The sequence below is a fragment of the Centruroides vittatus genome, unplaced genomic scaffold (assembly GCF_030686945.1).
Source record: "Centruroides vittatus isolate TY-2023 unplaced genomic scaffold, ASM3068694v2 contig_1035, whole genome shotgun sequence".
NCBI lineage: Eukaryota > Metazoa > Arthropoda > Arachnida > Scorpiones > Buthidae > Centruroides > Centruroides vittatus.
Genome location: NW_027120673.1, coordinates 2,681,244 through 2,695,563, shown reverse-complemented (window position 1 = coordinate 2,695,563; position 14,320 = coordinate 2,681,244). Strand labels below are relative to the sequence as shown.

The 14,320-nt window shown below is 29.5% G+C and overlaps 1 protein-coding gene across 2 annotated transcripts in view; it reads left to right on the top strand.

The window, feature by feature from the left end:
- The window catches only part of LOC136969378 (patched domain-containing protein 3-like), a 54,144-nt gene extending 43,390 nt beyond the window's left edge, over positions 1-10,754 (top strand). For both annotated transcript variants that reach the window (XM_067263526.1, XM_067263521.1), the window contains exons 2-4: positions 1,524-2,527; positions 2,600-2,929; positions 9,209-10,754. In XM_067263526.1, the coding sequence (XP_067119627.1) occupies positions 1,537-2,527; positions 2,600-2,929; positions 9,209-9,381 (1,494 nt within the window). In that variant the 5' untranslated portion in view covers positions 1,524-1,536 and the 3' untranslated portion in view covers positions 9,382-10,754. The remainder of the gene's footprint in view (positions 1-1,523; positions 2,528-2,599; positions 2,930-9,208) is intronic.
- Positions 10,755-14,320: the final 3,566 nt, after the last annotated feature.

The window sequence follows — 14,320 nt, the reverse complement described above, 5'->3', positions numbered from 1 at the left end:
GTATCGAAGAACCCTATTGGTTCTTTAACAATGACATTTAAAGACAAATACTTTCGATATAAAAATAAAATGTCAGTTGCTGTTTTATTATACAGTATATATTTTATAATAAATCGCTTATTAAAAATTCGTGTAATATATATTTTTCAATAAAAATTGATTGTAAATACAGTAATTGAAAATTTAAAAAATAAATATTGAACATATAATAGAACATCAAAACTTACAAAATTACAGAGTAAAAATTTTCTAACAAGCAAAATAAAGTTACTATTGTATAAAAATTTAGGAACTTTTCTTTCTGAAATAATAAAAAAATCTTACACCTTATACCCCGTTCGCACCGAGCATTTCAATCTAGATTGTGACCAAGGTCAGCGACTATGTCTTGGTGCGAACACCCTCGACCGTTTCAATCTCGACTGAAACGACGTTCAATCGCGATTGACTGGAGAGAGTTCTTGAAACTAGATCCAGTCATAAGAGAGATCCCACAATCTCACGCGCGCAAGAAAATACAAGATGGCTATAGAACACGTGTCGGGCTATCGGCAAAGAAATAAAAAAGATGTTGGGAGAGATGATGGCATCTCTCTATTATTAGATATATGGCAAGAAAAAGTATTTATTTCTAATCAAAACTTCCATTTTGTGTGTTGGTGTTTGTGACTTACCGAGTAGTTATGCCAGTTTTATCATCGCTTACAATAGCCGGGTTATTCTCAAGCGAGTTACCTGTGCGAACGGCAAGACGTTCGACTGGCGACAGTCACAATCCAGATTGTAGGCAAATCGAGATCGAAGTGAGTCGTGGATTGTGTGCGAACGTAGTATTACGCTGTAGATTCGAAATTTCACATCTTTGTGTGAATTAACACCATACCGTCAATTCACTTAAAGGTGTGAAATTTCGAATGAAACTTGTAAATGAGGAGAGAGTACTTAAAACCAATAAATAAACAACTTTTAAAAGCAAAAGGAAACATGAATGATAATTGTCTGCCACTAGTATTGCTTATTTAGATCTTGACGAATTTATTATTTCATCCGCAGTGGTAGTTTCAAGGACAATGTTAGAAATAAAATATCGTATTTCGTTGCAGAAAGAAATTCAATGGCAACTGATATTTTAAAATTTATTGATTCGAGTGCTTTTAAAATTTGGGGACCAAAAAAGCGTGATATATCCGAATCGGTGATATAACGAGGCACGATATAACGATGGGCTATTGTATTACTAAAAATTAGAATATAAATGAAATTAAATAGATTTTTATATCATTATTTTATTAATTTTATGTCTTTTTAAAATATTTTATCAATTATCAGTAAACAGTTTATTATAAAAAATAAAATACAAAAGCTTAGAAAAATTTAAATTATGTTCCATTTTAATTTTGTGATAAAATACTAGTAATAAATTTCAAAAGTACTGAATATATGATTTTTTAAAATAGTTTTAAAAATTATTAATGTCATTATTATAAAATTTATTTAATAATTATTTTTGGTATTTTTTTCAGTTCTTTTTGGAAGATGTCAAAAAATCATCTGCAGAATTTTTTGATCAGCAAATACGAATCACTTGGACGAATTATAGGAAAATATCCGATATATTTCCTTCTTCTTCCATTATTATTTTCAATCGTTATGGCTTCATTTATTTATAAAATGGAATTTTCGAGAAACCCATTTTACTTATTTAGTCCTATAAATGGCCAATGGTCAAAAGACAAAGAGGTTATTACTCGATTGTTTCCAATGGATGTTGATGACTATGATCCAAGCAGGGCAATTGATGACGATAACTTTATTTTATTTCAAATAATAGCGAAAGATGGACTTAGTATATTACGAGAGAATGTATTTAAAGAAATTGTCCAATTTAACAAGATTATAACCAATTGGAATGTAAATTACGAAAGTAAAAATTGGACTTACAAACAATTGTGTGCCAAGTATAATAATCAATGTCCACTAAACTTCGGATTACTCTTAGATAAAAAAATTGAAAAATTTCGTGAGGGAAAATTTAAAGTGGTTTATCCTATTGAAATTGATTTGAAAAGATTTAAAGTGATTCCTTGGTTTTATAATTTGGGAGGAGTTACGACAGACGAAAGTGGACATTTACTGGATGCTTTGGCTTTTAGATTGGTATATACATTAAGTGTAGAAGATGAAAAACAAGTAATTTGTAAGGAATGGGAATCAACTTTACAGCAACATCTCAAAGACACTGTATTTCAAGAGATAATTATAGAACCTGTTGGATTATCCACCTTCGAAACAGAAATGAAAATATTTATATCATCATCTTTACCACTAATTATATATTCTTTGCTATGCACCGTATTATTTGCTGTTGTTTCTTGCATGACCAACGATTGGGTAAGAAGCAAACCTTGGCTAGGAGTATCAAGTTGTATATCTGCTCTTATGTCCGTAGCTAGTACATTTGGATTTTTAACAATATCAAAAGTTGAATCTGCCGATATTACTATCGTCCTTCCATTTTTAATATTAGGTATATTAGGTTCTCTTATCAATTTTTAAAATTATTTTTGCTTTCTATTAAACTCGTATTAAATAATTACAGGAATGGGTATCGACGATTCTTTTGTGTTAATATCGGCTTGGAGGAGATCAAATGTAAAAAAAAGTGTAGAAGAAAGAATGGGTGAAAGTTATTCCGAAGCAGCTGTTTCTATTACAATAACTTCGTTGACTAGTTGCCTTTCTTTTTGCATTGGTATTATTACAAACTTACCGATTGTCAGAATATTTAGCATTTTTGCATCCGTAGCAATATTCTTTACGTATATATATCAAATCACGTTTTTTGGCGCTTGTATGGCCTTAAGTGGATATAGAGAAGAAAAAAGAATTCATTCTTTACTTTGTTGCAAACGATTACAAAATGAAAAAGGTAAGTTCATTTTTATCATTATAATAAAATCAATTAAATATAAAATGAAATGAAACCATTTCATAATAATTTTTATATGAAATACAGTAAGATCTCGCCATACATGACTAATACGCTCCAAGAGGTCCCCTCTCGTAAGCGGAAATTCGCGTAAAATAGCGAACCCCATTAATTATTAAGTATATCCTGTACTAACATACTTATGACATATTTTTTATATAAGACAAACAAATACTATATTAACAATAAATAGTAGGGGAGAGCGGGGCTACAAGTTCCGTTTTTTAATCAACGTCATAATTTGTTAAGAAAACGTAATTCTAGCCTAAGTATTGAGAGATTAACATTTAGTAATATATCTAACTTTGCTATAAAGACAGTTTTTGGGGTTGTTTTGTGTAAGATTTTTTAATAATTAATAATACAATACCTAAAGTCGGAAAGTAACAACTTACCCCGAACCGGGGTAAGTTGTTACTTTCCGACTTTAGGGTGGGGCAAATTGTTACGAGATCTATGGAAGGTGTAATATGTAAAAAAAAACAATAATTTATTTAACTAAGTATGTATTTAAGGACTAATCAATAATATCTTATGAGTAATTAGTTATTTTTTAAAATTTATTATAAACTAAACATTTTTACTTTTTAACATTTATAATTTTTTTTTTTTTATCTTGAGGAAACCGTGTTTTATATTTTCTTTCTTTCTTTCGGAGACACAATGTAGTGACGTAGATTTAAAAAACACTAGGCGAATTTTTCATCCTTTTATTCGGTTGGTACCAACCGAATAAAAGGATGAAAAATTCGCCTAGTGTTTTTTAAATCTACGTCACTACATTGTGTCTCCGAAAGAAAGAAATTTATAATTTTTATTTAACGATTAAAACATTAACCATTATATTAGCTTAAGTAGCTAATCAGCCTTGAAATTATTAATTATCAATGTTCAATCACATTAGATTCATGACGTATTTGCTAATTATATTTCTTTTTTTCCTTATGGAGCTATTTCAATCGGAACAACTTACCCCGGGAACTTTTAGCCCCGCTCTCCCCTACTGTATTGTAAATAATAATAACAACTTTCAAGAAATTTTCGTTCCCAATAGTGACCTAGTGGATAACACCACTAGTAGCTGTGGAAATACCAACGGCTAGCCATGTGGAGTTTTCGGGTTTTCTTCACGTCTCTAACATCTAAATAGGAACCAGAACACAGTCAACTGGGCGACAAAATAAGTGATAAACATTAGACAAAGTTTTTTACTTTTCTTTATAAAAATCATCGTTCTTTTCTATTGATCTACTTTACTTAATAATTTTTAAGGAACGATTAACTCGTTTCTTAAAAAATATAATTTAAATTTGAAAACGAGTTAAAAGAACGATTTTGTAATTAACATACATATTTATACAGATTACATACCGTATTTATTTATTTTTATTAGTAAATAGAAAAGGATAGTCGATATCTACCCCAAAATTAACAAATATAGCCTACGTAAAAACAAAGACAACAATCACATAAAAATAAAAATAAATTACATTACATTATAAAGAACATTAAATACAATATAAATTAAAACAAAAAAGTATAAAAGTTTTTCGGAAGAATTTGTTTCCATGAACTGCTTTTCTTTGATGCGATTCGTTAACGGATAGAATAAACTAACGCACTACAGATATCATTAATCCGCAGTGCGTTATTCGAAAACATTTCCTTTTCCTAAGTTAGAAATAACTCATAACTCGTTGTTCGTAACTTATAACCAGGGATGGGGAGTCGGAGGAAAAATACACGACTTCCGACTCCCGACGAGGTATTTTTTAAAATCGACTCCGATCCGATTCCGACTCTCCTTTTCTGCTTATAACTCGTACCTCGTAGTCTTAACCATATTTATATTTATGTATATTTTACCAATATTTTAAAAAACATAATAATAAAAATCTTTTAAGTTTCTGTAGCCCAGATGACCGTCGCCCAGTTGTCGTGTACCATCCAGTTTCCCGTAGTAAGACTTCTCTGGAGGCACCCCCTTGGCAGGTCGCCCACGAGTTAGTTGCCATGTTCCATCAAATCAAATCAAAAAATTTTCGGAAGCAGACTTTCTTTTCTCCGTAAAAGTAATTTAAATGCTTTAAAATAGACACTTTACAGTTTTTCTTTGGCTTAACAGAGCTACCAGCATCATTTTCTATTCGTTTCGCAACCATGTTTACAAAGTAATGCCATAAATGAATCGGAGAAAACTGTTATCACATGAACACAATGAGTTAAAAGCTAGAGCACCGGACAAAGACTGTGTTAAGTGTAAAATAAAGAAATGAGTCACATTAACGCTCTCCCAGAACGAGAATTAATGTGTCTGACTCATGAGCCAGATGCTGTACATCTGGCTCATGAGATTTCGCACATCTTTAAAAAATAGTGCGGATTTAGCATGCAATTAAAAAGTTTTATTTTACGTTATTTGTTTATTTTATTTTATTTTATTTTTTGATTGCCTGTAGCGTAAATTGGAAACTGTAGTAAATTCGGCTCTCTCTGTGTGAAAAAAAATAGAAATTTATAAAAACCTTACTAGAGTCTAAATCTTATATTGTTTCAAAAATTAAATTGAAGATGCTTTCGATAATTTTAGTTTTAGTACACTAAAACATTGCTACTGTTATAGCACTGTTTTAGTTTACTAAAACATTGTTTTAGCAAATTGTCCGTGTGCTCCATACTTACAATCATGCGTTGCCTAACGTCTGTTCGAATAACGTCCGACCGCATATAAGTTCATGGTTCCATAATGTAATTATAATATTGGAAAACGGAAATATTTAATCATCTTGAAAATCTTTGCATAATCTAATAGAAATTTGGTTGGTATAAGAACTCATTAAGGACTCGATAACACTTATCTCATGTATCTTGCGTAAAAAGCGATTGCACAGCCAGAAGCAAAGTTTACAGTATAAGCAGACTTGTATGGTCCTAAATTTAGTTTCAAATCTTGAAAAATGTTTACAGATTTCTCTAGATTTAAAATAAATACTATACTGTATAACAAAGAGACACGGGAGTAATAAACATTATAATTAATATTATATGTGTACAACACTTCGCTATTTAGTTAATACTAGTACACTACAGTAAACTATTTCACATAGCTTTGCTAAATACGTATATAATGTGATGTTCGAACAATGTTTCAATTGCATAACATCCTATTTTACAGAACGCATTGTGTTTTCTACTTAAAAAATATATATTATAGAAATATCTTTCTATAATATATATTTTTAAGTAGAAAACACTAATAATTCAAAAATGTAATTTTATCCTTTTTAACTTTAATTGACTAGAAATACTTACAGATATGCAACTTTATGAAATTATAAATTAAATATATCCACATATTCTAAAAATCTTCCATTTTTGCTTATACGTCATAGATTTGCTTAGAAATATGCTTCGGCACATGTCGGTCTAAGCATATATATGTAAATCAGAATTAATTTTTGATGTTAATGTAAAAAAGTGAATCAAATTGTTTTATTTTTCATTGTTTTTAAAATATTGATATTAGAAATACAGTAGAGAACCGAAAATCGGAATAAATTGGGGACTGGGTTGTTCAGATTAGGGATTTGTTCCGATTACGGTCTATGTACGAAAAAATATATTAACCTGTCCGATGTTCAAATTTTTCTCCGTTGCGTGTCGCTTCCTGTTGAATTTTTCTCCGTTTCGTGTCGCTTCGTGTTGAATTTTCGTCGATTTTAAGCCTAACGAAAATTTTTATAATAATAATCGAGGCTATCGTATCGTTAAAAATTATTTCTGCATTTTGTACAAACAAAATAAATATATTGAAGAATATAAAAACATGAAAATTATACTTTAGAAGTAAATTTAGTATCAAAAACGTTCGATTCAGCACGACACAGTCCGACTGAAAATCGTGCCGATTACCGGCCATTCCGATTACCAGGGTGCCGATTTACGACTCTCTACTGTATGAAATAACAATTATTTGAAACAGATTATTTTTAAAAAAAACTGTTTTTGATATAATCGTTTCTGGTATAGAGGAAGTTGTAAGGTAAATTAAATAGCTATTTTCTAAAATAATTTTAAATTATTTTCTTCAGTACATCAATCATTTGATTTAAAATATGGTTGTTAAATACATATGGTTGTTAAATGTAATGTTTATGATATGATTTCTAACTATTAATTTTTCTAATCATAGTGCTCTTTTTCAATTATAAAGTTATTTTTATTTGATACAAAAACAGAACAGTTTTTTTTTTTCAAAATTGTCTCGTAATAAAGTTTTAAAAGCCAACACATTAATTATTCTGCCTAATTTCTGCAATAGTTTTGTATGCAGGAATAATGAATGTGTTTTTGTTTTTTGTTATTTACACAGTGATAAGCATTAAATTTTCTGTTTTATAAAACTTCTCAAAGCTTAAATAAGAGTCTAAGGATTTATTTTCTACTTCCAGAAAAGTTAACCAACTATTAGTTTAAAAAAATTAAGCATTAGCTAACATATACGAATTTAATATTCTGAAGTTGAAAATTTTACAAGTTAGATCAAGTATCTATAGCATGTACCAGTATGTAATTGTAGAGTTGCACAATTTCCCCATCTTTGCTCAAAGCTTTGAGCATGTTAGATTAATGGACGTTTACTGTAATTATACAGGATTGTCTATTTTAATAAATTCACTAAAATATTTAGAAAAATACTCATTCTACAAAGAAAACTCTTTGAACCATGTTAGACTTCGAGGGATCCACAAATTGGTACTACCAGTTTCAACATCGTCATCGATTAAAAAAAAAAAAAACGAGTTAACTTCATTTTCTTAAATGGAAATCCTCACTTTTTATGACAGATTATGATTCTACATCAAAAACAACTAAACTTTTATCTAAAACATTTTTTCGAACGATACATTTATCAAAAGTAAAAAAAGTTTGAAGTTTTAGGCAGCTGCTAACGATACACGCGTGAATCTGTGGATATCTGTAAAGTTCATTGAAAAAGAAAGAAAAATTCTAAAATGTCATTAGGGAATTACTATGATTTGGTGTAATCCTTATTTTTCTTCATATAATGAACCGATACAAAAACTATGTACAGTACCATAGTGTTTTAAAGCCATCAAGCTTGTGGTAAAGAGAAGACAGTGATCTTGATTGCACCAAATAATAATACAGGATGTCCATAAAGTCTCTTTACCATTTCAAAAATTTATTACAAATGCAATTGATAGAATATTTTATTCAGATTTGTTCTATTGTATTCAGCGTTTATTAAAATTTTTTTCCTCATTTAATAGACTTCTACATGGGCACCATTAGTTGCACGAAGCACATCAAGACGGTACTCGATTTCTTGACATGTTCGCTGTAGCATAGCCTCATCAATTGTGGCAATGGCATCAGTAATCCTTTGCTTTAGATCAGTAATGTCCCGTATCTTTGTTCGATACACGATATCTTTAACATAGCCCCATAGAAAGAAGTCCAGGAGAGTGATATCTGGTGAACGTGGTGGCCAAGGAATTGGCCCATCCCTTCCAATCCACCGGTCTGGATATGTTTGATTGAGGAACCCACGAACATGCAGTCCCCAATGTGGTGGTGCACCATCTTGCTGAAAAATGATGGTTGGTTGAAGGTCATTCAGTTGTGGTGCCACATATTCAGTTAAAAGGTCAAGGTAAACATTTGCAGTAATTGATGTCTCGTTGAAGAAAAATGGACCAATTATTCAATGCAAAATGTGATTAAAACTTTAATAAACGCTGAATACAATAGAACAAATCCGAATAAAATATCTTATCAATTGCATTTGTAATAAATTTTTGAAATGGTAAAGAGACTTTATGGACACCCTGTAGTTTCTTATGTTTTTTTTAATTTTTGTTCCTTTTTTCAATGAACTTTACAGATTTTTTTGTAGGATGCTTATTTTTCGAGATATTTCAGTAGATTGATTAAAATGGACCATCCTGTATATTTCTAATGTTATTACAATTTGAAATAATTAAACTTTCTTAAAATTTGTATATTACTAATTTAATTAAACTTATTAAAAAGCTTTTACTTTTAAATACAATAATGTTAATTATATTTATTATTATAAATATTGTATTATTTAGTGAATCTCTATTAGAATAATAAAATATTATATAAATAAGAACAATTTATACAAGACTAATATAAAAATTTAAATTTTTTAAATTAATTTATTTATTTTAGAACGTTCTGATTCGCATACAGGAAAAGATTCGATTTTGAAATTCTTTGAAGATAAAATTGGAGAATTATTAATGAAGACCTGGATGAAAACATTTATCATAATCTCTTATTTTTTTGGTGTTACTTTTATCAATTTGGGCACTGAGTCAATTAAAAGAGGGAGTTTCGGTTAAAAGAGTTGTTCCTCAAAATTCAAAGTTAAATAAATTCTTCGACATACATTATAAATATTTTCCGAGATATTCTCTCCGGATACATGTGGTCATAAATGCTCCTCTTAATTATGCTGATCCAAATGTTCAGAAAGATTTACAAGAACTTATAGCAACCTTTGAACAAAATCCTTATATTACGAATGTTACGGAAGCGTGGTTTGATGTTTATAGAATGGCAACTGAATTGTCATTGTCAAAACATTATTTTGATCGTTTTAATTTGTCAGTAAAAGAAGAATATATTGATGCTTTACGTCAAATTGTTTTAAAATTTCCATTTACTAAAAACTTTCAAAAAGATATTGTTTTTAATGAGAATTATACAGAGATTGTAGCGAGTAGATTTTTCTTGTTAGCTGATGAAATTCAAAGTGGACCGGATGAAAGAAACTTCTTAATAAATATGAAAAAAATTGCCAAGAACAGTAAAATACCCATCATAGTTTATTGTATTCCTTTTCCTTTCTTCGAACAAATGGTTGAAACCAAATTTATAACAATTCAGACAATCTGTATTGCTGCATGTGCAATGATGGTCGTATTTTTTATAATTATATCGAATCCGTTATGCTGTTTCTGTGTAACCATTGTAATTATTACAGTCCAAGTTGAAACAATCGGTTTGATGGCTTTCTGGGATATAAGTTTGGATTTGTTTTCATTAATAGTTTTGATTATGTGTGTTGGATTTTCTGTTAATTACCCGTCTCATATTACCTATGCTTACATTACAACTGATTCTAATGATAAAAAACAACGACTGAAGAATTCTTTATATGCGGTGGGAATGCCAATTGTGCAAGGATCGGTCTCCACCGTTTTAGGTATTGTAATATTGACATTTGATTCATCATATATGATGTTGGTTTTTGTAAAAATTACTTTATTGATCATACTAATTACGGCATTTCATTCTTTTCTATTCCTCCCCGTAATACTTAACACGTTCGATGGTTTATTTTCAAAAATGTTTAATAAGAAAAAAATATCTATAACGAAAAAAAGTGAAATAGATTCTCGTAATCATCAGAACGTTTCCAATGATATACACAATAAATCTTTCTCTTTGAATATTGTAAAATAAATCTCATTAGTATTAAGGCTGGATGTATGCTGAAAGAAATGAATTCCTATCGTCATAAATCTCAAAGAATTGAATTCAAGTGAAGTGAAACTTGTTACATTGATACGAAGTTATTTTATCGTGTTATTTTTGTCTATTTATGACATATGTGATAAATATTTTAAAAATCTGTCTACACCTTTTGAACTTGCATTGTATAAAACATTTTAATACAAGTTTTATTTTAAGTAAATTTTATACACACATACACTGGTTTTTTATTTTATAGTAATAAAAACTGTTGACATGATATCAAAATGAAACAAATGTTTTAAATTTATTAAGCAAGTGTTTTATTTAGTAAAATATTAAATTATATTTTACTATTTTAATTTACTTACATTATTTCATTTACTTTTAAATTAAAACATTTTTCACTTTTATAAGCCCTTTTAAATGGTTATAAAAGTGACTGGCAAATATTGCTAATTTTAGCTTCTTATTAATATATTTTTAAAAACAAAATCATATTTCATAATGGGATGAGACAAAAAATCTAGACTGAATTTAAAGTATCGTAATTTTTGAACTCAAAAAGATAATTTTAAAATCTTTACCCCAAAAGTTACATCATTATACATGCTCAGCTACAGCACGTAAAGTTTTCGAATATTCGTGAGTCAGTTTGGAAAAATGGCTTTAAAAGAGGACATACTAAAAGAGCGCATTGTACAAATGTACGAAAATAGAACGAACCACTCAAAAAAATTGGTGGTGGAGCATTCTTTAGCCAAAGGCCACAGCAAGTGAACTGTAGGTTTATATAATATTTTAAAGAAGTATGAAATATCTGGAACGTGGAAAATAATGCCAGGAAGTGGAAGAAAGCCAGTTGTTGGAATGCTAAAAGCACAAGTGTATTGCGACAAGTGTTTGACGACAAAGATGTGGTTAGCCGGGTGGAGACAGCTAAAATTTTCAATTGTCATACTTAAAGATGGACATAAAGAAAAGGAAGAAGAGGATTACACAGTACACTGCTGAAAAAATTGCCGAAAACTAATCCCAATGCAGATAGCTCGAAAGAAATTTTGGAAACAAAACGTTTTGTTCGTTTTGGACGATGAGAAGCATTAATACTTTTCTCCCTCCTTTAAGCAAATGCCAAGGTATGAAATTTACTATGCAAGCAATGAAAATCGAGCACTTCTCGAAGTGAAAAACATTTTAATAAGAAATTTGAAGCAAAAATCATGCTGTACATTGTCATTTCACCAGATGTTTCGAAACCACTTTTCAAGAAGGGCTCCTTTGCAATTGGTGCTGACACATAACAAAACGAATGTTGTAAAGAAAATTCTAATCCCCTTTCTTAACAAACATCATCAAAATAACGATTTCATCTTTTGGCCTAACAAAGCTTCATCTCACTACTCAATTCCGACCGTGGAGTTTTTTAAAGCCAAAAACATCCTTTTGTGCCCAAAAAACATAATTTGCTACAATGCCTGTCAATTGAGGATTATTTTGGATATAGTATACAAGAAATGTTGGCAAACAAAAAATATTATACAACTGATTTGAAAATCAGACTTTTACTTAAAATAATCCAGCAACGAATCACTTAACTTCTCGACATTTAAAACTGCGTGTGTTGCGCTATCTGTTATGATATTTTATTATTAAAAATATATTTTTAATTATTACAAAATAGCAAAAAGCTTAATTTTGAGGATAGGGATGGTTTTTATTTAAAAAATTGTAAATGCTAATAACCAGGAAAATCATCATTAAGTCCGACCCTACTCAATATGACACACGACCCCCTTTAACTCCACACCCCCTCGACTTTAACCACCAAAATTTAATAGCATCAATTCCCCTAATAAACAAACCTCCCTGCCAAATTTCAGAAATTTTCAACAAAAAGCACAGGAGTAATTAAGCTTCAAAGAGGGTGAACAAAATCGTGTCCCCCACACATACATAGAAAAAACCCTCAATTCTTTTTGCATTTCTCGACGTTTCAAGATCCTCTGAGTCCAAAAATGTAAACATCTGGAGGTGGTCATATTTGCTGAATCGCCATACTTTTCCTCTGCTATATATAACAGCCGGGAAAATAAAAAAAATTGACACGAAAGCCGTCCAAAGAAGTTGCAAATCTATCAAAACAAACTTACGGCGCGTCGCCGATCATGGGCTAAATGATCGTGTTAATTAATTCTATACTATTGTAAATAAAATTTTTTAAATAATATACTGTATAATATTTAATATTTAGTACAATTTTTCAATAAAATATTCTGCTTTAAAAGCAGTCCAGATTTTTTGTCTCACCCCATTAGTGTTGAACTTAAATAGAATTTTACAAATAGTACGTTAAATGTTTTAACTATATTTCTTTAAATAACGAAAATACGGATGTTGTAGGTAATATTGAGAGAAATATATAATAGAATAAACGTTGAAAAAATGTCACTACAAAACGTGATCTGTAATATAACATCATACTCCAGCAAACCGGAAGTGCTTCCATTATTTCTCTCGCGCTTCCAAGACTCAATGGACGAATTTCAAATTCTTACATTCATATTTTGATTTAAAAGTAATCTGAATATATTTTTTTATATATTTTAAATAATAAAAGTTTTAAAAAACTATTCAATGGTAATTAGCAAAGTATTTGAAATATTTTATATAATTTACTAATTACTTTCAGGTTTATAGTTTGAGATTAAAATGATTACTATTGTCGACGATAATAATAGCGACGCATCCGGTATCGTTACAGTATAATTCTATTTTACCTTCTAAAGTATTATTTTTTAAAATTTTTAAAGCAAAATTTTAATTTATACATTCTGCAATTTTTCCTTAACTATCCGTCTCTCGCATTACCAATCGCCGCGATTAATTTAAATTATTCTTTGTTTTATAAAACTAAAGACTACACTCAAACCTGTTTTTGTGCGGTCTTTTTTTTGTGCAATTTTTTATTTGTGCGATTTGTTTTGTGTGATTTTTTGTGCGCGGTATATGAATTTCAATCAAATTGATATACTGCACAAAAATAATTGCACATAACACATTGCACATATAAAAAATCGCACAAAAAAGACCGCACAAAAACAGGTTTGAGTGTATCCGCAAATTATGTAACGCAGATATGAATGGGCGCGAATGCTATTGTTACGATGTACTACAATGACAAGAGGCGGATTGTTTGCAAAAACGTTGTGTAATGCTAAGATATTAACTCTTACGTAACAGAATGATTAATTTTTTCCCGAAGAGTTGCATCCCTACTGTTTGTCATTGCTTTGTACGTAATTAATAAAATGTAACGTTTGTTACCCCGCCTTGTATCAATATATTCCTTAGTAAGTTACAATCAGGATTGATTGAGGATGTGCGTTACGTAATTTACGGACGATTCCTTATACTGATTCATTAAGACCCTTATAATTATTTAACTGTAACGAAAATAAATACAATTTATATCGAAATATAAAAAGAATTTAATAGAGATTATATCAGGTATACAGTACATTAACAATGTGATTGCGCGGCGCTCTTGTTAGTAAGTATATATTCTAATATTTCAAAAAAAATTAACTTTAAAAAAAACTAGTATACAGTATTTGATTCAAATCTTTTCAAAAATAATCTGATGTTTTTTAAACTAAATATAAATATTATAATTGAACTTTATAAATCTTTCACATTTTTAAAATTCTAATTAATACTCCTCACTAAATTAATCTGATTTGTGGCAAATTTCTATTATTTCTAAAATACCAATAATAAAAATCCAGAATTGCTTAACTTTCC